General features: G+C 37.3%; 4 protein-coding genes across 5 annotated transcripts in view; 3 read left to right on the top strand and 1 right to left on the bottom strand.

Moving 5' to 3' along the window:
- The window catches only part of LOC117563800 (leucine-rich repeat and fibronectin type-III domain-containing protein 3), a 76,657-nt gene extending 57,888 nt beyond the window's left edge, over positions 1-18,769 (top strand). Inside the window, exons 3-10 of one of the 2 annotated variants that reach the window (XM_052003051.1) lie at positions 10,236-10,475; positions 11,245-12,195; positions 12,263-12,622; positions 13,949-14,610; positions 14,684-14,822; positions 15,987-16,111; positions 16,320-16,721; positions 18,447-18,769. In XM_052003051.1, coding sequence (XP_051859011.1) covers positions 10,254-10,475; positions 11,245-12,195; positions 12,263-12,622; positions 13,949-14,610; positions 14,684-14,822; positions 15,987-16,111; positions 16,320-16,721; positions 18,447-18,576 — 2,991 coding nt within the window. In that variant the 5' untranslated portion in view covers positions 10,236-10,253 and the 3' untranslated portion in view covers positions 18,577-18,769. The remainder of the gene's footprint in view (positions 1-10,235; positions 10,476-11,244; positions 12,196-12,262; positions 12,623-13,948; positions 14,611-14,683; positions 14,823-15,986; positions 16,112-16,319; positions 16,722-18,446) is intronic. The other variant, XM_052003052.1, reaches the window with a different exon arrangement.
- Positions 155-24,755, bottom strand: LOC117563801 (rab3 GTPase-activating protein catalytic subunit). The gene is made up of 5 exons (XM_034242333.2): positions 23,349-24,755; positions 22,320-22,492; positions 1,323-1,852; positions 1,027-1,256; positions 155-814 (listed from the first exon to the last, which is right to left on the bottom strand). The coding sequence occupies exons 1-5, from the start codon at positions 24,663-24,665 to the stop codon at positions 302-304; spliced, it is 2,763 nt and encodes a 920-aa protein (XP_034098224.1). The 5' UTR covers positions 24,666-24,755; the 3' UTR covers positions 155-301.
- Positions 5,227-6,289, top strand: LOC117563802 (peritrophin-44). The gene has a single exon (XM_034242334.2). It carries the CDS (start codon positions 5,255-5,257, stop codon positions 6,287-6,289), a length of 1,035 nt encoding a protein of 344 aa, XP_034098225.1. The 5' UTR covers positions 5,227-5,254.
- A 267-nt stretch (positions 24,756-25,022) lies between the features above and the next one.
- On the top strand, positions 25,023-26,078 carry LOC117565060 (uncharacterized). Its single transcript, XM_034244007.2, has 4 exons — positions 25,023-25,098; positions 25,164-25,377; positions 25,433-25,551; positions 25,606-26,078. Exons 1-4 carry the CDS (start codon positions 25,041-25,043, stop codon positions 26,007-26,009), a joined length of 795 nt encoding a protein of 264 aa, XP_034099898.1. The 5' UTR covers positions 25,023-25,040; the 3' UTR covers positions 26,010-26,078.
- Positions 26,079-26,327: the final 249 nt, after the last annotated feature.

The following is a 26,327-nucleotide window of genomic DNA, read 5'->3' as shown; positions in this document are numbered from 1 at the left end:
GTGTCTTGCCTTTGGCATGACTTTTTTGCCTACCTCCACTTTGGAATGTTGGCAATTTCCATATCTCAAGCAGCAGCTCATTGTCGTTGTTCGGTGAAAACATTTCGCTTTAAGTGGCGTGTCAATGGGGCAATGATTATGCGATTAGATGCTGTTGCTTTAATAATTTTATTGCATTTTGAATACAACTTACAGCAAAAACAAAGCACCAAATATAGTAAGTAAAAAGAGAGAAGCAAAATATCATAAGTTATCTATATAGTAAATACGGTTTTGATTATGGAATCAGTTTCGAGAGTTCTCAGACAAATGTTGTGCTCTCGGTGAAGGCGCCGCAGAGTCGCAATTTATCCCCAGTGACAATCGCTCGCATAAATTGCGGTCCCATGTAGAGACCCTTTTCGGTGGCCTTTGTATCGCCATCGAGTCGTATAACGTAGTCCTTGCTGATCAAACGATTCGAGATATCCTGCTCCAGCTTCGGACTGAGAATGTCATACAGACTGCCAGCTGAGGCCAAATCACTTGTTGCCGCCAGCTTCTTATTGACAATGGTGCAACTGTTTTCATTCTTGAGTATCTCATCGAATTGTTGCTTGATCTGCGCCAGATTGCTGCGCTTTGGATAGCCAGCGAGTCGCTCAAAGCATTTGAATTGATAGAAGCGACGCTCGAGTTCGGCGAGATTCGAGAGAAATGCTTCCAGGTTGGGCGGCTCATTGGAATGGGAGCGCGAAAGGCGACACAAGTCGTTCAGCAGCTGCTCGATGTGCGAGCTAAAAACATCTTCTACGTGGGCATTGCTGTAAATGTCCTGTGGGGAGTAGAAGAGATACGAGATCAATTATTCAATATGATTTGAAAGATGTTTAAAAAATATATATTTAATAAGAATTGTTATAGAAAAGAAATTTGACTGATTAAATTGTTAGTGAGCTTTCCTTAATCACATTGACTTCTACTACTACTATTAGAAAATTCTAAAAAATATATTTAAATAATTTCCATATTTTATTTCATACTTACAATCAGTTTAAGCAGCGCTGTGTGCAATGCTGGAATTACAGTCAGCGCATAGATCTCGCTCATGTTGCGCGTCTCGAGATAGTGCAACACTTTCAGAGCCTCGTTGGTGTCATCGAAGAGACGTCGCTGCCTTGCCACAGGCACTGGTTGAGCCTGTTGCCACACCTTCTGCCAGGTGTTGCCCTCGGTTGTCATTCGCACACTCAGCTGCTGAGTAGTCGATCCATTTGCTAAGAAAATAAACGAATTCTAAATAAATTGCTCATGGAATCAATTATCAATTATTTCTCTCTCACCATTCTCCACTTCTTCCCAGTCCTTGGGACTGTACCAGCGTATAAAGTCTTCCATTTTGCCACGTGGATTGGCCGCCTTAAAGGCCTCCATATCCGACAACAACGAGGTGCACATCATCTGTGTACTCAGCCCTGAACCGGGTCCCAATTGCAGCATCACCTCGGCATCGTCATGAAGTTGATCCTCTGTCTTGGGCACCGGCTCTTGGGTTTGAGGAATATACAGGAATTCCTCTGGTTCGTCGAGCAAACGTTGTTCACCCAAACGCTTCAAGCGACCCTCGGGCTTGAGGCTTAACACAGCGCGCGTTGGTGAACCGCTTGTTGCGCTCGTTGGCTCATCGCAGTCATAGAATTCTCCCTCATCCTCATCCTCGCTCAATTGCTGTTGTGCCTCTGGCTCTGGCTGTTGTTGCTGTTTGCGCTTGCCGAGTGCTTCACGATGAACACGACGCTCCACGCACACGTTGAGCATCTGCAGCTTCTGGTGCAGCAGACAAGTGCGCGTATCGGGGAAACCAGGTGCAGTGCTGCAAGAGGAGAGAGATTTGTGTTAAGGCTGGGATAACATTCAACATATTCGGGGTATAAACAACATTTGCTTGAAGCAACAAATTTAGTATTAAAGCCAGGGCTGCTTAAGGGAAATGTTGCAGAGTTTAAGGTCATACAAGAAGCATCTATATTAGTAATATTCTTTACAAATAGTGAACAAACTTCGGAAAAAATTTAGGCGTCGAAAATTTATATATATTGTAAAGAAATGTACAACAATTATTTGTAAGATTAAACAATGAAAAGAAAATGAAAAGAAAACTAAAGTTTCCGATTTGCAATAAAAACAAATAATAATAAAGTATACCGAAAAAATTCTGAAATATACCGAAGGATATGTTATGTCATGTTATACATGTATGTTAAAACAGAAAATTAACTTCATCATTAGGAATATCAAAGTATTTGTTAATTATATTGGAAGACAATCTTTTACATAATAAAGTAAATAAATTAAATAAACATTAACATAAATTAGAAAAGAATGTCTTACAATTTGGAACCTAAAGTGAATTAGAAAATAATCTTTTCCAATAGCAACATATCTGTGAGACACTCAAAACTCAGTAAACAATTCTATACACGAATAAAATTGCCAAAAAAAATAAAAGATGTATAAAATGTAAATTTGTATCTAAGCACTAGAAAAGTATCTGCAAATAGTTTCAACACATCGCCTTGTTAATGCCAAGGTTGTCAGTCCGACAAAAAGTCGGACGACTTTAAAGCGAGCTAATGGCCATAAACAATATCTACGTGCTGATATAGCTTTATCACAGATTTGATGTGCATGTAATGCTAAGGATTGCCAACTCTATGTGTGTATGGGAGCGGGTAATAAAAACTGTGGCGATTTTTCGGTGTACAAAGAACCAAAGAACGTAGTCAGAGCCCGTCTCAGAGACAACAGCAAAGTGGCAATAAAAACCTGACGTTGCGGCGTGCAAAACAAAGACAAAGAAGAAAGAAGAAACTCAGCCATCAGCTGTCTGTCAGCTAACAACTACTGAATGTATGTATGAATGTGTGTATATAGCTGTTGATATGTAGATGTATCTGGAATCCATGACACGCACTGCGTCTGAAGACAAGCGCGAAAGAAAACGCAGAATGGTTGTCATTGTCTTTGCGCACACACACACACACAATATTGGTATGCACAGTGGGACAACTTCTTGTCATAGTCGTTGTTGTTGCTATTGTGCGTGGCGTGGCACAAACATTCTGGTTGTTCTGCATAGCAAATGAGCAGTGAGCAACAAGCGCAGCTCTTGTGACTCATCGAGCAAGAGTTTATTGAACCAGAGTTTGGTTTTTTTTTTCATTCTTTCTTTCTTCTTCTATGGCCACTTGAACAGTTATGTCTTGTCTTTTGCTTTTGTGTTGCATGCATGGCTTAGAGGGAATTTTTGTGCTGCTGCTGCTCAAAAGGGAACAGGAACTGACTTATTTGGCCAGAACGACAGGCGGATGTGCCGCTGTTGTTGCCCTTTTTGCATTTGCATAAAGTTCGCTTATGAGTTTCGTGTTGGCAGCTGCAAGCGGCAGCTGCTTAAAAGCTTTTTAAGCCAAACTACAAAAAAACAACACCGAAACCAAATTGGCCACAATGAAGCTAGTTTCAGCTGCTGACCAACTTAAGATCAAGTGGCCCTCTGCACATCATTTAATGTACACACACACCCACAACAACGAAAAAGAAATAAACTTACCAAATATATGAGCAAACGTTACGTTTTATTTTGTGGCCACAAGACACAAGCACCACAAACACACACACACACACAATTTGTTTTTTGGCTATTTTCGGCCAAGTCACTTTATAGTTCTATTTATTTCAAGTGCGTCTGAAGAAGAGATGAACAGCCCGGAAATGGCTCAAGCTCTTAAAGTGGCCACAACAAATGTTTGCCAAAATATTTTATTAAATTTCTTGCGAAAGTGTTGCCAAGTATTATTAAATTTCTACAAAAAAAAAATATGATTCAATTTTTGCTAGCTGTTCCCATAATAAATATTGAGTATTCGGTTTTATCTCTATTGAAACTTGATATGCCAATTGCTAACTGATTCACACTCATTCACCAATTTGATATACTACTTGTGTCTGGCAACAGGCAAAACAATTTCAATGAAAATGAAAACAAATTGTTATCTAAATAAAGTGTAGCATTTTATGAGCTTTGAATTCTTTGAAAGCCGGTTTGCAAATATCGTCATTTAATAGCTGCTGATTGTTTAACTGATCAAATTCGATAAGATCAGATTTATGAAAAGCAGTTTTGCCAATAAAACATTCAAATACAAATCTATATTTTAATAACAAATAAATCAAATAATCACATGCATATTTCTATCGATTAGTAATAGACAATAAATTATGTAGCTTAACTGATATTTATTGAATTCAGTTATCACAAGAAGTGTGTGCTATTCAATTATTAATAACTAACAATTAAATCAACAGCATTAAGCCACACACTTCATAGAATTACTTAATCGTAAGAAACTACTTTTTAGTGATAGTAATGTTGTTAAGTATGTTTATTATTTATCAACAGTAGTACGAACTTTACTATCGTTGTTAAATTTTGTGTTAAATAAAATCAATCGCATTAAGCCACACACTTCATAGAATTACTTAAACGTAAAAGACTATTTTTTACTGATAGTAATGCTGTGTTTTTAGTATTAATGTTATTTATCGATAGTATTTACTATCGTTTAGATATTTTGTATTTATAAATTACTTCAATAGTCTATTCTACAGATTTTCTTTTGAAAAATTGGCAGCTTAAATATTTTGGTCTATAAATTCTCTTTTTCTAACTAGAGTTAAATTAACTATTTCACATTATGAGCAATTATTCGCTCAACTATCAATAGTTGCTTATCACTCTGGGCTATAAAATTACTAGAAAATTGTTGCTTATAAATCCAACAAATACACTAGAGCATATCTTTAGCTACTACTGCTGTTTATATAGCATAGATTTATAAATTTACCAGCATATAATCAATGGAAAAAAATGCTTAGAAAAAGGTGTGAATTGTATTGGTTTTTGATAAGCAATCCTTGAATGACGTATTCTTTTCTTCTGTAGTAAATATCTGAGTAGCTTTCCGCTAATCTTCGCCTTACAGCAAATGATTTATCAATGAAGCACAACAAACAAAACATCTGCGCCTTTTGCTCGTATTATTTTCGGCAAATTAATCTAATCATTTATCGCCACCGCCGGAATTTCCAACATAACGCGCTCTCTTCTAATAATCAATTTTGAAATTTCATTTCGGTGTTTATCAACGGCCTTTAAATAGATGCTACACTAGAATGGGTTTCAATTAGTTTGCAATCGGTACTCAACGTGAACACAATGAAAGGAAGGAATTTAGTTAACTGTTTGGCATTGATTTTGCTGGCCAACTTTGCGACAAGTCAGCGCGTCGAAGACATCTGTCAATTGTTCTCCGATGGCACTGTGTTACGTGATCCCGAATCCTGCAGTCGATCGATCACATGCCAGGACGCAAAGAGCACTTACACCACCTGCTCGGGATCGACGCCGTTCTTTAACAAGGACACACTGAAGTGTGTGAAAACACTCGACGACAGCGACGGTTGTGATGTGACGTGTGCAAATTCCACAGCGAAATTCATTAACGATCCCAAGTCCTGTTTTGGCTATTACTATTGTGCCGACGAACAGACGCCGATGTATGGCAAATGCGCCGCTGGCCAACACTTTAATGGAACCACTCAGAGTTGTGTTTGGACACAGCATTCGACATGCACCGCAGCCTCATTTGATTACTGCAGCATTATCAAGAACGGTGTGAGTTTTGACAGCAACTTGGGCTGCAATCGGTATTATGAATGCACCAAGGGTGCACTCGTGGACAGCACCTGCAAGTCGGGCTACTACGATGCCCGATCTGGTGCATGTATCTCCAAGAGTCTGGTGCATTGCGATGCCCATCCGTATCCCACGAATGTTTGCGGCACCGCCAAAAGTCCCAAGATAAACGCCTATGTGGCAGATGGGGCCACCTGCCACGGTTATTTCTACTGCACCCAGACATCGGATGGCAGTCCGGATCCGGCTCCCAAGTGGGGCCACTGCGGCGATGATTTGTTCTTCGACGCGACTTCGCAGATCTGCACTACGCCAATTAAGGTGGCTTGCTCTGAGGATCGTTGCCAAGGACGCACGATTCCCTTTGTGCTCAGCGCCACGAAGGGTTGTCGGAACTATTTAAGATGCTCGAATGGTGTCACGAAAGATGAAAAGTCCTGTGCTGGCAATTTGTTCTTTGACGAGGAGCAAGGCTCGTGTGGCAGAGATCTTAAAATTCGCAGCCTGCTAAAGCGATTGTCTAGAAGCATATTATATATATCTCAGCAAAACTAAAATCCTATGGATTTCTTATTTTATTTTTAATAAAAAATATCGTATATACTATTATTTTAACAATGACAAATTGAAGCTTGCAATTTAGTTTCTTTTTTCTATGTCAATTTAATATTGCTATTGCTTCATGATTGTTTTTTTTTTTTGGCAAAATAAAAACGCCAATTAAAGACGTGACTACCACATTCGACAATTGCCACTTGAAGATTGTGTTATCTGAACACTTAACGATCCCAACAATAGGCAGCACTAAATCAATTGTTAAAATACTTTTGTTTATCGTAAAGGAAATCACAAGCGTCGTTGCTATTGCCGATTGTGCGTCCAGCTGCTTGTTATTAATTATTTATAGATCAATTAATTAGCCACATATTACTGATGTGATTGGCTAAGCGCTTATCAGTCGGCTGCATAAAGAAAAGTGTTGAAAATATATTTAATTCATCGCTTAAAGCGTCTCTCTTTAAAGTCCTTGTTGTCAGACTTTTAATTAGATGAAACTGACTGCTTCCTGACAGAATCCACTTAAAAAATACATGCAATGCTTTCTTCTATCTTTTTTTTGGATTCAAGCTCAAGCTCAAGTAAATTTCATTTACCTTTTTGGGCGAGCGATGACCTAAAAGATTATTTCAACCAAAAACCAAAAAAAAAAAAATCCACCTGCAACTTTTCAATTGACAACTTTTCGTCTTCAACACACAGCACACAAAAATAACTTTTTCTCTTTCTACGTATTTTTTTGACACCTCCAAATTCTAATCCACTTAAATGCTTAACCGAATTATCATGCGGTCGCCTGGCACGTCATGGCCACGCCCACTAAAAAAGTGTGCCAACAGCAAGCGAGCAAAAAAAAACTTCACGGCCTTTGTTAAATAAAACTTCAATTAAATCTCATTTTAAGTGAGGCCAAGACCCGAGTCCGGCCCTAAGGGAAAAATTGTTTGTAAGCTGCCCAAAAATAGACACGAGATGCGAGAAATAAAAGCGAAAAAGAAAAAAATACACACAAATTTGTAGCGTTGTCTCGCACTCTTGGCCCATTGTCTAAAAATGCAAATTTGGCAAGGAGAGAAAAAAAAACACCAAAATTAAAAACAAAACACAGACAAAAAGTGAATAATTATGCTGCCACTAACCACAACAACAACAACAACAGAAACAACAATAAAACATTTACACCTTCAATTGGGCTGAGAGAAAAAAAAAGTGTGGAAGTTGCGCAGTCTCAGCTGCTCTACCCTGTAATTAAGGGAAACTTGTCTCAGGTGATGATGATATTATATGGCAAGCATGGCATTTACTATAATTTTCTCAGTGTTAAATATAAGTTGAGATAAAACTAATGACATTAGCGTAGCTCCAAGAAATTGCATTGTTTTGCATTAATTTATAATATTAATTTTTATAGAGATTTCTATTTCGAGATCTTTAATGATAATTCTGGTATATTTTGCACTGTATGGTATATAATGAATGTAGTACTAAATCAATATACCATACCTTTGATTTTAGTATTTCTGTGGTGCAATAATTCAGTATATTTTAAGAATAATGTGCTGTATTATACTTTTAATATTTTTGCAGTTATTGATTCGGTATATTTTAAGAATAATGGCACATATCGGTATATTATTTTGGTATATTTTAAGAATAATACCGTAGAGTATCTGTAAGTATAACAAATGCGTGATGTCACTATTCTTAAAATATACCGAATTAAATACCGCAAAAACACTAAAACATACCGGAAGCTGTTTTACTTTCATTAAAAATGGGCAGCAGAGAATTGAATAGTAATAAAATAAATAAAAGAATATATTTTATGCAATCGACTAAAATATTGGGTGAGGTGAGTTAGCATATAAAATAATTAAATAATTTTAAATAACTCCACATCAAGTTCATACCCTTATTCGTATACTAGGGCATTCATTTAGTCGCTCTCTAATTTGGTTTATCTCTGCTCAACTGCATTCCGATTCTCAACTTTGCAGCACAACTGTACTTTGATTCCGTTTCCATATTCTACACGTATTTTTTGCTTTTTTTTTCCCATTGCATTGCATTCATTCAGCGCTCTTGTGTCTTGCAATTTTCGCACTTTTCGCGCATTAAAAAATTTAGTGATGCAATTAATACGATGGACGAAGAGCTGCAGAAAAATGGTTGCCAAGAATTTTTTAATTAAATTTGTGGCCGGACAGCTGAGTGAGAAATGAGATGAAAAACCCCATGAACTGAGAAAGGGAGGATGTGATTGCAATAGTGCAGTTGCCGCAAGGAATGCACACTCGAATGCGAATAAAAAACATATTTTTTAGTTCACGTAATGCAATTTAGAGCTGCAAACATAAGGAAATTGTGGAAATGTGAAATATACGAAATGCAAAATACAAAACTGATGCTGAAGAAAATAAATCGCAAAACGAAACGAAACGCAAATCGCATGAAATATTAAGTCAAGCGTAACGACATTTTAGAGCCGCAGGGCTGGAAAATTAGCAATAAGGAAAACGCAAAATGAAATATAATTTGCTGCAGAAAAACTATCAATCAAACAAAAACAAAAAATACAAATTGCTGCTGTCAATGATTTTGTTGCGAGGGAGCGAAGCGTGCAGCTTAATTTATTTAATCATTTTTATTTGTGGCTTTTATGATAGAAATCGAATCGATGAAGCGTTTGATTATGATTTTCGATGGAAGCACAGCTGAAAATTTTACTTTTACTTTTGCCTTTAAATAATACAGTTGAAATTGAAAGTGTTGTGCTGCAATTTATACGAAAAATGCAGCAAAAGATTCATTGACCTGTTTCACGTAACGATACAATTAATAAAAGTTTACTTAATCAAATTTTATATAAATTAATTCAATTTGCTGCACTTAAAGAGTAATTAGAAAACTAAATTGATTAGAGGAAATGTGGAAAATATTAATTCTAATTTAATATAATTGAATATACTTTTCAAAATAATATACAATTAAATTTAGTTAAATTTGTATTCTAGTGTTGTATTTCCTCATATTTAGTTCTCACAGCTGTCGAAACTTTTGACTAACCAAATCTAGCTCTTTTGTCTACAGCCCGCTATCTGACACAACTTTCATTCATAGTTGGCAACCAGGTTTTGTTGAATAATACGGGTATTTGATAAATTAGCATTGTTTTCGCACAGTTTTGCACAGGTTTGTGAGAAAACCAACAGCATTGACCTTTCGCAACGGGCAACGCGGCGTATGCGTAATATTTATTTAGAGTACATTCAACCCCTTCGTTGAGGCAAAACAATAGCCAGCTGCTAAATAGAGACACAACACACACCTCGATGAAGACACACACTGGCAAAACTTGAGTGTCGCCATAATTCATGATTATGCAAAAAGGTCAACAGCTTTGGCTTTCACGCTTTGGCTTTGACGGGGGGCAGCAGCCACTTTGTCGTAGCAGGAGGATTTCACTTGTCGCCTTCTCTTCTCTTCGCTTCGCATTTTTATTTTTATGACGCGCCTGGCAAATTAAATTAAATGTTTCGTCCCCTAACAAAAAAAGGGATGCGGGATTTATTGTTGCTGCTCCTTTTGCTTTGCTTCTTTGCATTTTTTATGCTTCTTTTTTATGGTGAGTGAAGAAGAGGGCGTGAGGTAAACGTTGAGCTGTCCACTCTCGTCTTGTCCAGGGCAGACAGGCAAATTAATCAAACTAAACTGCCAAAGGATCAGAGCGAAGGCATGATAAGGAGCTGCACGCACAGTTTGTTGTTTAACGAGCATGAAAATGAAATTGAATTTAACTGGACAACTGATTGATAAAGCTATTCGTCTGTCCCCTAAAAGTGCTTTTGGCACGCGGCAGCAGCGTATTAATTGCATAATTGATGGCAATCGAATCCCCACTCACAACATTATCTAATTCCTTTTTCCTTTTCTATACTTACAGCTCTATGCCGGCGCCAAGATGAGACGCAGCAGCATTACACACACAGCAACCACGCCCACAAATGGCAAGCAGCCCTCTACGAAAAACCAGAGTCTGCTGCTGCTTCTGCTGCTCGCCTGCTGCGGCAGCCCGGTTCAGGTGCTTGCCCAGTGTCCCTGGCAGCGGGATGTGCCCGATCTGCAGACGAGCTGCATTTGTGCCTACAATCTGGGACGCGAGCTGAGCGTGCAATGTGATCAGGTAAGCTACAAATTACTTTCGATAAGAACTTTAAGACTATCGATATTATTTTCAAATAACTAAAATTAATAAATGCAAAATGTTAGTCTTCAAATAATATGAACAGTAAACACATCAGTAGCGTAGATGCTATCTATTTATATACATAAATACTCATCGATAGTAACTAGAGATTAATATTATCTATAATACTATTACTATCGATATGTGAGTACACAATCTGAAAATTAATATGAGTAATCATCGATTATAACTAAAGACCAATAAAATGGTGCCACTATAGATTATTGAGCACATTAATCGTCAACAGTAAATAAATCAAAACCTTCATAATCCTACTATCGATAGTACATAAACTGAAACTGAATATGAGTTATCGTCGCTAGTAACTATAAAACAATAAGATTAAATGATGTTACTATCCACAGCTGAACACATACATAATATCAGTAAACATCGAAAATGAATGCAAATAATGTCAATAATACAAATCTTACTATCGATAATATATAATCGACAGTACAAATTCTGATAATTAGTATGAATAATGGTAGATAATAACTTCAGACCCTTTAGATCAACACCAACGATAGCTAACTACACAATATCAGTAGTAATCGATAGTAACTCCAAATAGTAATATTAATATTAATCTTACTATCGATAGTAGTATCGTTAGCTTCTCTAAAACAACTCTACTCTCTACTTCCTAAGCTTTCCTGTTTTCTTACATCCCACTCATTGTTAACAACTTCTCTGATTCACGCAGGTGGACTTCTCACAGCTGCTGGAAGCGATGAACAAGTATGCACGCTTGAAGCCCGTGGATTTGCTGTATGTGAACAATGCAAGCATTGAGGAGCTCGGAGACAATGTTTTCAGCCAGCTGAGTCTGCACAATGTGCAGCTCTCCAGCTGTGGCATTCGTCGCATCGCAAGTGGTGCCTTCAAGGGCCAGGAGTCGGTGCTCAAGAATCTCAATCTGCAGGACAATCAGCTGGACGAGGTGCCCGTGGAGGCGTTGCAAGTGCTGTCCAAGCTCAATCTGTTGGACTTGTCACGGAATTTGCTCTCCCAGATACCCGACGATGCCTTCGCCGGTCTCAGCAAGTTGTCCACACTGAAGCTGAACGACAACAATGTGACGCTGGCATCGAACGCATTTCGTGGCCTCGAACAGAGTTTAAAGAATCTGAACTTGAAGGGCACAAGGCAGCGCAGGGTGCCCGAATGTATACGCGGTCTCAAGAGCCTGGCGTTCTTGGATCTCTCGCAGAATGGCATCAAGGAGCTGCCTGGTGCTGCTGGCATACGTGTCTTTGATGGCTTGGATGCCCTCACGGCACTAAACATGGAAAGGAATCTGATACAAAGCATTGCGGAAACAGCATTCGCCGGAGTGCGCAAGACATTGAGCTCATTGAGTTTACTCAACAATTTGCTCGCCGAATTTCCCATTGGCGCCGTGCATTCCCTGAAGGAGCTGCGTGTGCTGGACATTGGTTTCAATTTGCTCACCTCGCTGCCCGAGGCGGCGTTTCGTGGCAATCCAAGCATCACCCTCTTGGCTCTCGATGGCAATCCACTGAGCACTGTGCCCGAGGGCGCCTTTACCCATTTGAATGCCACATTGCGCGGCCTCTCGCTTGGCGGTCGCTTCCTTCACTGCGACTGCAAGTTGCGCTGGGTTGCCGAATGGATACGCAATGGTGACTTGCAGGTAATTTCAAGTGAACTTCTTTCGACTTTGCCCATTTTAACTACTTAATGCATTCGATATTTTTTAGGTCACTTCTCGCGAACGTAATCCACAGTTTTGTGGCACGCCGCCGCGTTTCCGTGATCGCGGTTTCTACTCCATACAGCCGGAGGAGCTCAATTGTCCCGAGATTGCAGATGCTGCGCTGCGCGGTCCCGTTGGCCTTGCCGACAATCTGAAGCCCACGTTTCCCACCTCACCAGATTCGGTTGAGTTCGAAACCGGTTCGGGCACAGGCACGGGAACAGGAACGGGCACAGCTGCCTCATCGCCGGTGGCAACTAGCGTGAGCAGCACTTCGCCTACCACAACAACCACTGTGTCCACCACAACAACCACAACAGCAGCGCCCACAACTAGCTCCAGCTTAAGCACAACAGCCAGCACGGTGAGTTAATCAAAATGATCACAGTTAATACAGCACTTCAACTAATAATGGGTCAGAAATTTAAATGGGGTATTGACATTGATATTGAATTGATTTAAAATTCAATAACAATTGTTAGTTGATTGAGAGTGTTAGAAAGCAACATTAGTGATATGTCGTTTACTGAATTTAAACTAACAGTCAGCTGCACTTTGAATAGCATCCCATTGAAAAATGACATTTAGTTTAATTTTAATTAAATAGATGAACAATTGATTTGAAATCAATTAACTAAAGCTAAAGTGTTGAGACCCACATGGTTATTAAATTGATTTCAAATTAAATAAAAGTCGATTCTTCATTGATTGTTTATGAAAGATAATAATATTGTTGATAAAAATGTTTAGTTTAGTTTCATTTAAAATAACTAGATGAGGAATTGATTTTAAATCAAACTAAACAAGCTAACAATCAGAAGCAATTTTAATGCCAAATAAGTAAACTGAAACTAAACTATAAATAAACTGGATTTTGTGTGCCTAAACAATTGATTTATTGTTAGTTTAGCAAGTGATAATTGATGCTAAAAATGTTCGAGAATTTAAGCTAACAATAAGTTAAATATGTGGTGTATATTCAATTGAGTTTAAATCAAACAAGAATTAATTTGCAATCGATCCAATAGAAAGCAAAATGTCTGATGCCAAGAAGTAAGTTTTTAAATAACTGTTTTTAATAAATTGAAAATAATGTTGAACTAATAAAGACTTTTCCTAGTTTTTAACTGAAATATTGAAAAACAATTAAATAACAATAACTAAAAGTTTTCTACAAAGAAACTATAACAAACTTTGAGAACATTTTAGAAGAGAGTCGAAGTTAAGTTGAGTTCAAAAGTCTGTTTCATAATAATTGTAGTTGCAATAGATTCTTGAGAATTCAAGAATGAAAATGTAAAGCATTATGAATCCTCTTGATTCTATTTTATTGATTCTATTTAAAAAGAAAAAAAATGAGTGTAGCTATTGTGCATAGGAATGCGTCAACATTTGTATTATAATAGTTTAGATATCCTAGCAAATTTTAAAGTTCAGCTGCATAAATGAAGTATAAAATATTTATGTATATCATAAAGAAACAATGCATTGATTGAGCTACTAAAGAAGCAAAGCTTGAAAGAAACAATGCATCTTTAGATACAAAGAGAAGCAAAGCCTGAATAAAGCCTACAGAAGTCTACTCCACAACAATTGACTTTATAAAGCAAGGTTTAATAATAATAAGTATTAAATATGCCTCAACCACTCTTCATAAATCAATGCTTTGCTCTCTCTCGCCTTTCGATAGACGCCTCGTCCCGCGACCACAGCGGCAACAAAGTCCATCAAAGCCTTGCCCACAGTGGGCGTCAATGGCACCGGCAGCGTTCAAGCTACGGCCATCACATCGACTAGCAGCAGCAGCAGCTCGAGCTCTAGTGCCAGCTCAACGTTGCATACAGCAGGCGGCAAACAGGCGCCAGGCTGGCGTCAAGGCCCAAACAATGCCAATGGGAATCAACACAAGCCACAGCGACCGCCGCTGGTGTTGGGTTATCCGCCGCAGCGTGGCACACGCATTGACGATGCGAATGAGGTGCAGGTGAAGCATGCGTTCCGTCAGGATAGCTCTGTGATCATTCAATGGGATTCGGAGACAGCGAATATACTCGGCTTCCGGGTCGTCTATCGACTGTTTGGCGAGAAGGCCTTCAAGCAAGGACCGCCACTGGAGTCGAGTGAGCGTGAGTTCAAGATTAAGAATGTGCCCGCCCAGGAGTGCATCATAGTGTGTGTGATATCGCTGGAGGAGCTGCATGTGACGCCGGAGACGGTGCCGTATCAGCAGTGTCGTGAGGTTCGCACCGTCAGCTCACAGACATCGAACATGGATAAGATAACGATAGCGGCAAGTGCCGCCATTTGTGGCACCATCATTGTGGCCGTGATTGTCTTTATAGCTGCCAGCAGGTCAGTATCAAAAAAACACTTTATCATCAACAACAGCATTATTAAACTTCCTCCTCTTCCACTTTGCCGTTAGACGCTCGCGTAAACTGCAAAATAACCAGCAAAAGAGTCCACTGCCAATTGGAGGTTTGCCCGTTAATTGTTGCGGTCCAACCGGTTCGCCAGGACCACTTGGCTCCATTGCCACGCTATCGGCCTTTAACAATCACAAGGTGAGTTTAGTTGCCAATTGGCTATAAAAAAAAAAAGAAAATCAGGCTACAAAAATGTTGGCCCCGTTTGTTGTTGAATTGACTTGTGACTCGGAAAACGGCAGCAATTGATGCCAAACATTCCCATTCCCCATTTTCCTTTCCTTTCCTTCGCTCTCTCACTTTTTTTTCATTTTCATTTATATTTATGGCCCAACAAATAGCAGTTACAATATTCCGGCCAATATTCGTGTACGTTTATATATATAAAATTTTGTTGTGAGCCAAGAACTCTTAAATTTGAATAAATGTCGAGCAGGCGTTTATTTAAACATTTATTTATTCGTAGTAAATTAAAACAGCATTTCTCATGTTTGGCAACTGAAAAGTTGCTTGATTCCACTGTGAACGATTAAAACAACATTTAATCATCAATCAACAATTGAAAGAAACTTTTGTTTTGGGTTTAAGGAGACATTTATTGGAATAAATTCCCGAGTAACTGATTCATTTATAAAATCATTTATAGGAAACTTTGTAAATACTAGTTTAAACATATTTCCTAGCTGAAAAATACTGGTATCTCGAAAATGGTTTGCTTAAAATATGTAAATCCAATAAACAACATTACTATAATAGATACATTATTCGACTAAGAAGTGTATTTGAACAAAATTTCGGAGCTGTAACGTTAATAGAATCTGAGATCAATGAGTTAAGATAAGCAGAAAAAGCCGAATACGCAATATTGGCATAAAAATTCCTAAATAACTGCTTATTGTTGTAAAAAAAATTAAAACGCATTTGGTGGGAAAGATACAAAAGTAAAAGAAAAAGTATAAGAAAATTCAAAAATAAAATTATGAATTTATGCAAAATTACGGAATGAAAACAATCTTAATATAATGAACAACAGATTAAAAAAATACCCCAAAAGTCAAATGAAAATTATGAAATTCAACTAATAAGATTATTTTAACAAAATTTCATAACTCTTTCTCTAATAGAACCAGAGATTAACGAGTTTATAAATAAACCATAATCTTATAATGGTCTTTTAATTATATTAGGCAGAGAGCTTCACAAGTCTTTAAGTATAATTTTTTTTAATAATTTTCACACAATTCTTATTTTATTCAAAAAATTCCGTATTTAATTTCTCTTCTTATTGAATTCTCTTTGCAGGAATGGGATCAGGTATCGGCGTACAGTGGACGCTCGATACCGCGACCACGCATTTATCCCGTCGAACAGCCCGACGACATGCGCAGCCATTTCTCTGGCATGCCTGGCAAGGTGGCAAAATCACGGTAAGTTGGGGGCGTGGCATTTGGTAAACATTTGCATGACATTTCGCATATTTTGATTTTACATTTGATTTCCCTTCATATGTTTATTTGTTTTTATGTTGATGTTGATGTTTTTATTCTTTTCTTTTTGTTTATTCAATTCCATGTTGTGGCTCATGTTGCACACACACACGCACACACACACTCAACACACTCGACACACACACAGCTCCATAGCCGATGGGCAATCGCAGCACAGTTTCTCGAACAATTCACATCGCGGCTATTTGGGCAGCGCATTCCCCACAAATCTGGTCAATTCCCGCCCAGAGCTGCGTCAGTCGCGTCAATCGCTGGCCGCCGCCTCTGAGCGCATGTCGCGTGCCTCCTACGCCGGCTCCATACATAACGGTATGGGTGGCGGCGGCGGCGGAGGCGGTGGCAATGGCGGTGGCAATGTCATGGTTGGCATGGGAGGCGGCCCTGGCAGTCTGATGGGCATGAGCGGATTGGTTGGCCCTGGCGGACCAGCTAGCATTGCATCCAGCAATGCAAGACGCTCGCGTCCGCGTTCCAGATCACGCGATCAACTGAATACCACGCACATACATAACCATCGACCGGGAAGTCGGTAAGTAGAACTCACACAATTTCTACACAGCAACCAACAACCAAACTCTCAAACAAACGCTGCAACACAATCTCATAGCTACGCTCAATTAACACACACACACACACACACACAACTGTCAAGCTGCTTAACACTTCCCACTAATTGCAAAAAGCAAAACGAAAAAAAAAATACGCTACACTTTCAATCTTTATTTTTTTTTTATTTCTCTCTCGAAAGTTGTCGGAAAACATGTTTTTTGTTGTCTTTTGTCAACTTTAATGCCAACCATTAAATTTTTATTAACAATTTGTGCTACATATCCCACATCTCACTTTAGATTTCATTCAGATTTTCTGTTTTTATTGTTGTTTAAAGAGTGTTGTTTTAGTAGAACACAGAATTTGACTCTGTTGGGGGCTTAGCAAAAGTGAACGTCTTAGTGAATGAAAGTGCAGACCTTGAATAGCTCAAGTTTTTAAAAACATATTCCGATTAGTGATGTTTTACTTTAATGTGCACACAATGAATAGCCCAAGTTTTTAAAAAGATATTCCATTTAGTGATAAAGCTACTTTATTTTTACAAAAATAAATTGTGATTTCGAATTTTTTTTATTGAGAACTAAATATTATATTAGAAATGAAGATTGAAAGCCAAGTTTTGCTTTACTTTTCATACATTTTTCCATTGAAAACAAAAAAATCTATGTAATACAATCGATTCTTAAAGCAAATTTTTCGTACTGAATTTATTTTAAAAATCAAAGCTATATAGGAAAAAAAGCCTTTTAATTTCCACATCTCAAATGATATAACAAAATCATTTCTAGCTAGGAAAAAAACTGTTCAACAATTGTAGTTGGAATAGGAACAAATTGCAAAAGGTTTCAGACTGTCGAAAAATATTTAAAACATTTAAAATTAATTCAAAATACTATATATCTGCAAAAATTAATGGACTTCAAAAAAATTTAATATACTTTAATTAAAAAGGTATATTTTATTTTATTTTTAACGAAGTATTGCAGATTTTTCGTAGGCTCTTTAAAAAGAATATCTTTTATTTTTTTATAAAATATTGCAGTACTAGGATTCATAAATAAACTAAGAATTTTTTGCAAATAGAAGAATAACTGAATTTTTAGAAAATTTTTTTTTCAGTATTCTTGCTTCTTCTTCTCATTTTACATAATTTACTTATCATTTTGTACATTTATCCGGTGGAAACCTAACCTGTACCTACTCTTTAAAATATCGTATTACTATCGAAGTTTACATCGATAAACAAATTACTTAAAGTTTTGGTTAATTTGCTAACATTTCATTTTTATAAGCATTGCAACTAACAGTATTCATTTAAGCTACACTGTAAATATGAACTGGAAAAACACGAAAAACTATAACAGAAAATGCACTCATTAAATGTACAGACAGCACATTAAACTCATCGTCGATAAATCGATTGAGCAAGAGCAACTATCGCATTAAGTTAAATTGTTATTTACTTTGATTTTCCTTTTATTCATTTGCACTCTTTGTTGTATTTTGTGTTCAAAGTGTAACAAGCATTATATAGTATTTAATTTGGGGTTCGGTTAAACAATTTTTGCACAACACATTAACTGCCTCGTTGGCAAAAAAAAACTTTCCACACTCATTGGCCAATTTAATTGTGGTGTTGTGTGTGAAGAGTAAATTGTTTTTTTTTTGTTTAAATTGTAAACCATTCGAATCGTCTTTATAGATATTCACAAGCGGGTTCAACGCACACGTTGAACAATTATTGCGATACATCGGACAATTGGACCGATCACGATATGGATATATATATGGCGCGCAATCCGACAACGCGCAACGGTTTGGTGCCATTATGAGGGCGGCTTATGTTATCCTGATATTTCAATGTTGTATTAAATCTCGATGGTATTTTCTGACAATATCTGACGCCGGCCATTGGCGGAGGCGAAGCAGCAACTGGTCGGCGTCAGCATTTAAGAGTTGTTGCACAGCAGCAACAGCAGCAGCAGCAATTGGAGCAACGACATAGAAACAATCAGCAACAACAACAGCAACTGGAGCAGCCATATCAACCACAGCAGCAGCAACAGCAACAACAGCAACATCAGCAGCAGCAACATCAGCGTTTACAATACTACAATACACCGCAGACACAGCGTTGCACCTCGCCGCCCGATGTGGTGCCCCGTGCAGCCAATTTCCATAATAGCAGCAACAGCAACAACAGTCACAACAACAGCAACGCAAGCAATAACAATGAGCAACAGCAATTGCCAACGACAGGGGCAACAACAACAGCAACAACGGCAGCGGAGGCAACGTCTGGCATTGTTGTTGAGAACTATTTTAACGAATATGAGCGTCAGGAAATCATTTATCATCCCACAAGCAACAACAGCAGCAACAACAACAATAACAGTAACACGCCTGCAATACGTCCACACGGCAGCAACAAGAGCAACAGCAGTCGTAGCAATGCTTTCCGTTTGCAGTTGCCGGCAACGACTAACAATATTTTATATAGACGAAACAACAATTATTTAATAGATGCAACTAATGCGCATACAATTAGTGATAACTGTAACTGTACTTGTAATTGTAGACTAAGCGAACAACAGCAGCAGCAGCAGCAACACCAACAACAGCAACCACTGTCAGCAACAACAACAACAACAGCGGCAAGTGACTCAAGTCGCGAAGAAGCATCCTTGGCGCCCAGCACCTCAGTGTCAAGCATTGAGCAAGTGCAGCCAGCCAAGTATGAGGAGGATGCCACAGCAACAGCAACAACAGCAACAACAGCAGCAACAGCTGCAGCTGCGGCCTCGTCACTGAACTTGACATTGGCTGACATTGACACGGACTTGGACTTGGAATTGGACATGGACATGGACACGCTTTGAGTGCAATAAAATTCAACTCTTGTTGTCCTTGTTGTTGTTAACATTATTCGTTGTCGTCATTGTTGGTGTTGTTGCAATTGTGTTGCTAATGTTGTTGTTGTTGTTGCGTGTTGTAGTGTCCTAAGCAATTTGCATAGAAATGTTAACAGACACAAGAATCAAGTTGCATAATTTAGCAAACTATTTTTGTATGCTGTTTAAAGAAGTGCAATGAATATGTTAAGTACTTTTTCCCCCCTTTCCTCTAGCCCTCCCCCCAATTGTTTGTGTACATATAAACTGCAATTGTATCTTGTATCTTGTAACTCTGTACTGTATCTGTAGCTTTCCTTGGTTCTTTGTCGCTGTGCGAGTAGTTGATATATATTTGAAAAGAAAGAGATAGCAGAGAAAGAGTAGAGAGAGAGAAGCAAATGTTAAGCAATCAAAGAACTAAAACGTAAGTCAATATCTTAAAAATATATGGTACTAATATGCAATACTTAATAGCTCTTAAAAACGAACAAAAACTAAACTAAACTTGTTGAAGCTGCGGTTAGATGAGACAGAAAAAAATAATTAAACACTTTTCACTGTAAATAATTATGAGCAAAGAGTCAGAACAACAAATTTCCACAATTATTTCAAGTTTATAAAAAGAGTTTTAGAATTTTTGAAATATTTTTCTTTTTAAAGTCTGAATACCTCAAGATAATTATTTCAAATATTTGAATTTTGCAGCTTATCTAACCCAGCAAGAAAACCTTAGAAAAAAAAGTAAAACATTCCAATAGCTCTACAAACAGTTTAGTAGAGTAAATTTACTGCCTTAAACTTATGAGGTATTTTTAATTTTATCAGTTCAATTTCCAGTTATTTTTCTTTTTGTATAAAATCTTCAGTCGAAACCTTTGCGTGCTAAGTTTTAACAAATAATTGCCTAATTTATAGTACTTAATTATAATTTGTAGTGCGATTTTAATAAAAATTAAACGAAATACTTGAAAAATGAAAACGTTTTAATTTTCTTAATTTTCTGTTTTGTGAATTATTATTTATTTATTTTTCAAATTCGAGATTTCAAAGGACTAACTCTTCTTTTGGTTTGTATATTATGTATTTGAAAATGCAAAATCTTTTCAATTATATTAGAAATTTGAACTATTATTATTATTTTTGAAACGCTTTGGTTTTTATTTTAATTTTAATTTTCCATTAAATGAAATATTTTAAAATGGAAATATTTTCTATTTTAGGATTTTTTTTTTGTCAAACGCTTTTTCAGCTCGTATATTATTATTTTATCTGATTTAAATAAAAGTTTTTTATTGTTTTCGATATTGCAATGATTTTGTAGGCCCTTTAGGCATATTTATTGTAAAAGCCTTGTACATAAATTTTCTAGTCCTAAGCTTCAACGTTGAGTTTCAAGCATTTTTAATGATGGGGATTTGGCCGAGTGCAAAATCCGTGCGAACACAGTTGACAGTTAACAATATTTAGTGCCCATGGACAGGGATTACGATTCGATTACCGAAACGCTACCCACAACCGTCTATGTCTGGCACTAAATACTTAGTGAAGTAAGGCGAAAAACGAAAAATAAACTAAATAAATAAATACATATATCTATTAGAATATATCGATTTAAGAGAGAGAGACGTGTTAAATGAACGCTTTGAGCATTAGACGACTAACACACAATTGAGATGGAAAACGGGAGCAATTATTTAAAAAGAACAACAATAAATTTAAAAGTATACACACACTATACAACATGTATATGGAATAAACAAAAATAAACAACAATTGTAGGCAATAAATAACTAAAGAATAAAACCCCCCGTAGGATATATTTTAATTCAAAAGCAAATAAACACGAAATGTTTCACTTGTAAAGTAAGCAGAGAAAATTAGCTAAGAATTAACCAAGTATTTATCGATAACTCCACACCCCAACTGAGTTATCGCAAATAGATAATTGTAAGAAATGAAATTTAACATCAAATTTAGTATTAAACGTAATTACAATGAATTAATTATTAATAAACTGCCTTAGCACCAGCGCGAAACAGAAAAACAAAAATACCAAGTTGAAGTATGTTTAGATGAAAAAATTACGAAGCACGTGCTTAGTTTTAGTTTAGCAGCACTCTTTAGAGCCGACATATTGAGCAATATATGAATGCATATTATGGATTACAATTACTGCCAATTACAAGAAGACAAACGTGACTTTGAGCCAGGTTTTCATTTGATTACCTTTTTTCTTAGTTGTTTTTTTTTTAATTCAATTGCTTAAAAGTCACAAAAAGATTCTTACTATCGATCAGTGATAAACTGTTATCGAAGAAGGCTCATCTCTAGACAAAACACCAATAAACGATTAACGATAGTCGATAACGAACACCACCCGATTTTAGATTTTAGAACGGAATGAAGTTACTCTCTAACCATAAATGTGCGTTACAAATTGTTAATACATATTAACTAAAATGTTAACTTTGCGGCTTCAACACAAAAAAACACACACACACAGATACACAAATGTGTTACACACATATTAGCTAAAGTTAATTAGAGCAATTTTTGTCTGTTCCATTGTGTTGTTTGTACTACAATTTAAATCACATCTTTAGTTTCGTACTCATCAAAGTTTCAAATAAAGCATATTTTTGTTAACTTCTTCGAGAGTTTTAATAAAAAAAAATACTTACCCTGGCACTGTCAGCGAATTATCCCATAAGACTCGCAGTTGACGTGTAAATGCCGCCCACACTTGAGCCATGCTCTCAACGCCACCCAAGTGGGCGTGGCAGGTGGCCAACAAGCAGCTGAGACGACTGACCAAGGAATCTGTAACGGCGCTTTTGATGCGCATAGGATCGAACTGCAAAGAGAGATATATTCAAGAGAATATATTGCAATATATCGAGGATTAGGAGATCATATAAAAAATAAGAACTTTACTAATACATATATAGACATTCCGATGGCTTAAAATGTATGTAGAACAGTCTGAATTTAATTTAATGAAACTGTTTGGATATATCGAGAAAACCTCAATAAATTAGTTTCTAATTTAACTTACTGTTTTTTCATTAAATGATAAATTTGGGTCATATAAAAAATTACCACATTTTATTATGGAATTTTGTGGTCCGATTGTTGTTGGACTATTCTATTTATAAATTAAATTAGAGGTTAACATATTCAAAGAGTTTTTTACTTAAAATGAGTCTGCAGTTAAACAATTGGAATGTAAGTATATTTTAATATACTAAAATATTAAATTAATTCATTAAATGACTCAAAATTATCGAAATATTTTATCTATAAACCAAATTAAAGGTTTAAATATTCAAAAACTTTTTTACTAAAGCAAGTCTGCAGTTAAAATGTTGGAATACAAGTATGTATATTAAAACATTTTATCTATAATCCAAATTAGAAGTTTAAATATTTCAATACCTGTTTTCCTAAAACTGTTGGAATGTAAGTATAGTATATTAAAATACTAAATTAATTCACTCATTAACTCAAAGTGATCAGAATATTTTATCTATAAACTAGATTAGAAGTTTAAACATTCCAAGACTTTTTTACTTTAAATTCTAAAGTTAAAATTATGGAATGAAAATATAGTATATTAAAATACTATTTTTTTTCTTACAATAATAAATTTGATATACAAAATCAACTAAAATTCATGTAAATTGCATATTTCAAGAATTGCCCTAACTCACCTTATCCTTGAAGCTCTGCTTGGAATAGGGATACAATGCCATTTGGGGATGCATATCGGGGAACAAGTAGGCGAGTAGCTCTGTGAGTTCGCTCTCATTCATCGGTCCCGGCAAACTCTTCGTGAGTCCCGCCTGCGAAGGCAGCTCGTAGTTACTCCGCTCTGCCCTTCTGCCAGTCAGCTTGTGTTCGGTAAGCTTATCCAAGGGATTTGTGTGCTCAGCGCCGCTGCTGATGCCCGAGAAATTCCTGCCCACAAACGATTCCAACGAGCGTGAGACTTTTCCCACCGCTTGATAGTCGCTCAAGCAAAGTGTTAGATAGGAAAAGGCTTCCACAGACAAATAAATCTTGCCCAGCGGCGCTTTGGCAGGCACAAAATCTGTGCGCATTTCGCTGTCAAACGCAACGTTCTCGGAGAGTTCTGGCCAAGTGTAGACCAAGTAGCTTTCGGTGCTCGATTCGGGAGCATAACCATGAGGCAGGGCATAGAAATTTTGAACATCCAGACGCTCCACATCGCCATCGATGGCAATATCCTCGGTGTAGCAATTGAAGGGCACATACAAGGGCATGCGTATGCGCACCGCATCCAGCGAGTAGGTGGTGCGCACCGAGATCTTGGCATCTCGTGGATACAAAGCGGGCAGCTTGTCATGGAAGAGCGTCAACAAACCCGTCAAGTAGCGACAGTCTTCGGGCGTCTGTTCGAGGCCAATCAGTCTAAAATTGGTACGCAAAGCTGGTGCCAAGGAGACGCCCATATAAAAGTTCCACTTGGGATCATGGATCTGCACAAAAATGGGCACCACACTGGACACTTCGGCAGCCACAACAGCAGCAGCGCTCAGAATGAAATTGAATTCTGATGGTGACCTCATATAGTTGTTGCCGCCACCAGCGGGATGCAGCACTACGAAGCGACGCAGTCCATAGATCCTGGCCAGTGTGTGGAGCTCACTGGATTTGCGTATGGGCGGCCCAAAACTATTCCAATTGCTCATCAAATCGTGATGACAATTGGTGCGTTGCAGACACCTCTCGGCAGCAGCTGTTTGACCCTCTGCTGGTGGCTCACGTTCTGCTAACTGTGCTTCGTAGTAGTCCACGGCAATGCCATTGTGCAGCATGTCCAATGTTTTTGTCTCGATTTGCCATTTGCAGTGGAAGAGTTCCTCGGGCTGCAGTGGGACGCCAATATCGACGTCCACTTCCCATTTGCGCAGTAAATCGCCTAGCTGTGCGTTGAATACTTCCCAGTCTGTGTCGGCACTGAAGTTTTCACGATAAAAATCATTATCGTCAATTTCCTCGGCCATTGTTTATTGCCAATTTTCGCGTGTCAACAAAAACAAAAGATGCACAATAAGCAAAATGCAAGTAAACGCTGCCAGCTGTTAGCCAGACTACTAGCGTTGCCAGCTGAGTTGAGAGCGTTGCCAGATGGCCATGAATATATCGGCTGTACAGTACTTTTTTAAGGAATTAATAAACATGTCTTACAATGCTACTAAGCTTTTGGATATTCTATAAGTGTTCTCTTCATGCTCTTAAAAGGTCATTCTTTCACAATGTTGTCCCTTGATCATATAAATATTCAAAATTTATATTTTAAAAACATCGAACAGCTGTTCAACATTTGAACCATACAATACTTATTATGCTGGTAATTTTGGTATATTTGCCAACCCTAAATGGCGCATTTCGACATACCACAATGCGGTCACTACACAACGATGCAGAAGAGAAAAAGTAAACAAAAGTGGAGCCAATTGTAAAATATTTAAATATTTATTACATTTATTTATGAATTTCAGATGAGAAAGAACTGAAACATGTCGGCAGTCGCTTCGATTGGAGTCAAGAGCCCACGAAGATGTTTCTGGAACTGTGGGAGGAGAACATTCCGAATTTGCGCGCGGGCAAAAAAAGAGCTCAAGTGCACAAGGAAATTGCATTGAAAATGCATATGTATAAAGCAAGAACAACTGAAATTAAATCAAAAATGGATAACATGGTTAAGAAATACAAGTAAGTATGCCTAGTAATTAAATAGAGTTTATAATTATATTTCTCTATTTTACAGAAAAGAAATGCTGGAACATCACTTGAAGGGAGAGCAATCTTCTTGGGAATATTTTGATCAAGTGCACAATATATTAAAAGAAACGAAATACCACAACGTATGGTCTACGGAAAAATTTGGTTAGTGTTTGCCAATTAAACTACGAATAGATTTCAATACTTTACTTGTTACAGACTTTTCTCCTTTGGAAGATAGCGACACCGACGACAGCAACGACTCGGCAATTTGGCCAATAGGCGACAATGAAACGTCAAAAAAGGCGAAAACTTCAACGGCAGAAATCTTTGAACCTGAGACTTTTGAGGAAACTGCTTCAGTCAAAAGTGAATTGACTTTCACATCCCCTGAACGACCTGTTTCAATCAACAGTTATTTAACTTTCGCATCAGCAGAAGAAGAAGAAGAATATAACAATGTAACTGCTGCTACCAGCGAATTTGAACCTGAATCAGATAGAAGACTGGCCATTGAAGAGGCCAAATTGGCAATTCAGCGTGAAGAGCTAAAACTTATGAAAAACATGGCAGATGAATTGTCAGCCTTGCACCGCGAATTCCTTAAAGAATACAAAAATTAATGAATCTTACCATATTGCTCCAATAAGTACAAAACATACAAATACATATTTCCACAAGGCAAATTAACAAATTAACATTAAACATTAACATTAAATTAAAAACAACTCGTCCAATTTCAAACTGACGCTAATTTAGCTGTTCGGTAAAGTGCATTCAAACAGATGTTTGCCTAAGCTCAGCGTATTATCGAACAACGATTAATAACCCGATAACTCTGTCGATAAATCAGTTTTTGCGCGATTTGGTTTACAGTTATTCCGAACTTTTTGCGCGTTTGCGAAAATAAAATTTTAATTTGTTTTGCTCGTATTTAAAAC

This window comes from Drosophila albomicans, chromosome 2L (assembly GCF_009650485.2).
Source record: "Drosophila albomicans strain 15112-1751.03 chromosome 2L, ASM965048v2, whole genome shotgun sequence".
Classification (NCBI taxonomy): Eukaryota; Metazoa; Arthropoda; class Insecta; order Diptera; family Drosophilidae; genus Drosophila; species Drosophila albomicans.
Note: the sequence above shows the minus strand (reverse complement) of the source record. Positions and strands in the feature narration are given on the sequence as shown.

What these genes read in the sequence shown, in the direction of transcription:
- LOC117563801 (XM_034242333.2), bottom strand. Translation starts at nt 24,665, where the DNA reads ATGGCCGAGGAAATTGACGATAATGATTTTTATCGTGAAAACTTCAGT. An exon ending in AATTCGCTGACAGTGCCAGG is followed by an intron (nt 1,853 to 22,319) that starts GTAAGTATTTTT and finishes CTCCTCTTGCAG; the next exon opens with CACTGCACCTGGTTTCCCCG. An exon ending in CAGCGCTGCTTAAACTGATT is followed by an intron (nt 815 to 1,026) that starts GTAAGTATGAAA and finishes TACTCCCCACAG; the next exon opens with GACATTTACAGCAATGCCCA.
- LOC117563802 (XM_034242334.2), top strand. Translation starts at nt 5,255, where the DNA reads ATGAAAGGAAGGAATTTAGTTAACTGTTTGGCATTGATTTTGCTGGCC.
- LOC117565060 (XM_034244007.2), top strand. Translation starts at nt 25,041, where the DNA reads ATGGCGCATTTCGACATACCACAATGCGGTCACTACACAACGATGCAG. An exon ending in AACGATGCAGAAGAGAAAAA is followed by an intron (nt 25,099 to 25,163) that starts GTAAACAAAAGT and finishes TATGAATTTCAG; the next exon opens with ATGAGAAAGAACTGAAACAT. An exon ending in AACATGGTTAAGAAATACAA is followed by an intron (nt 25,378 to 25,432) that starts GTAAGTATGCCT and finishes TCTATTTTACAG; the next exon opens with AAAAGAAATGCTGGAACATC.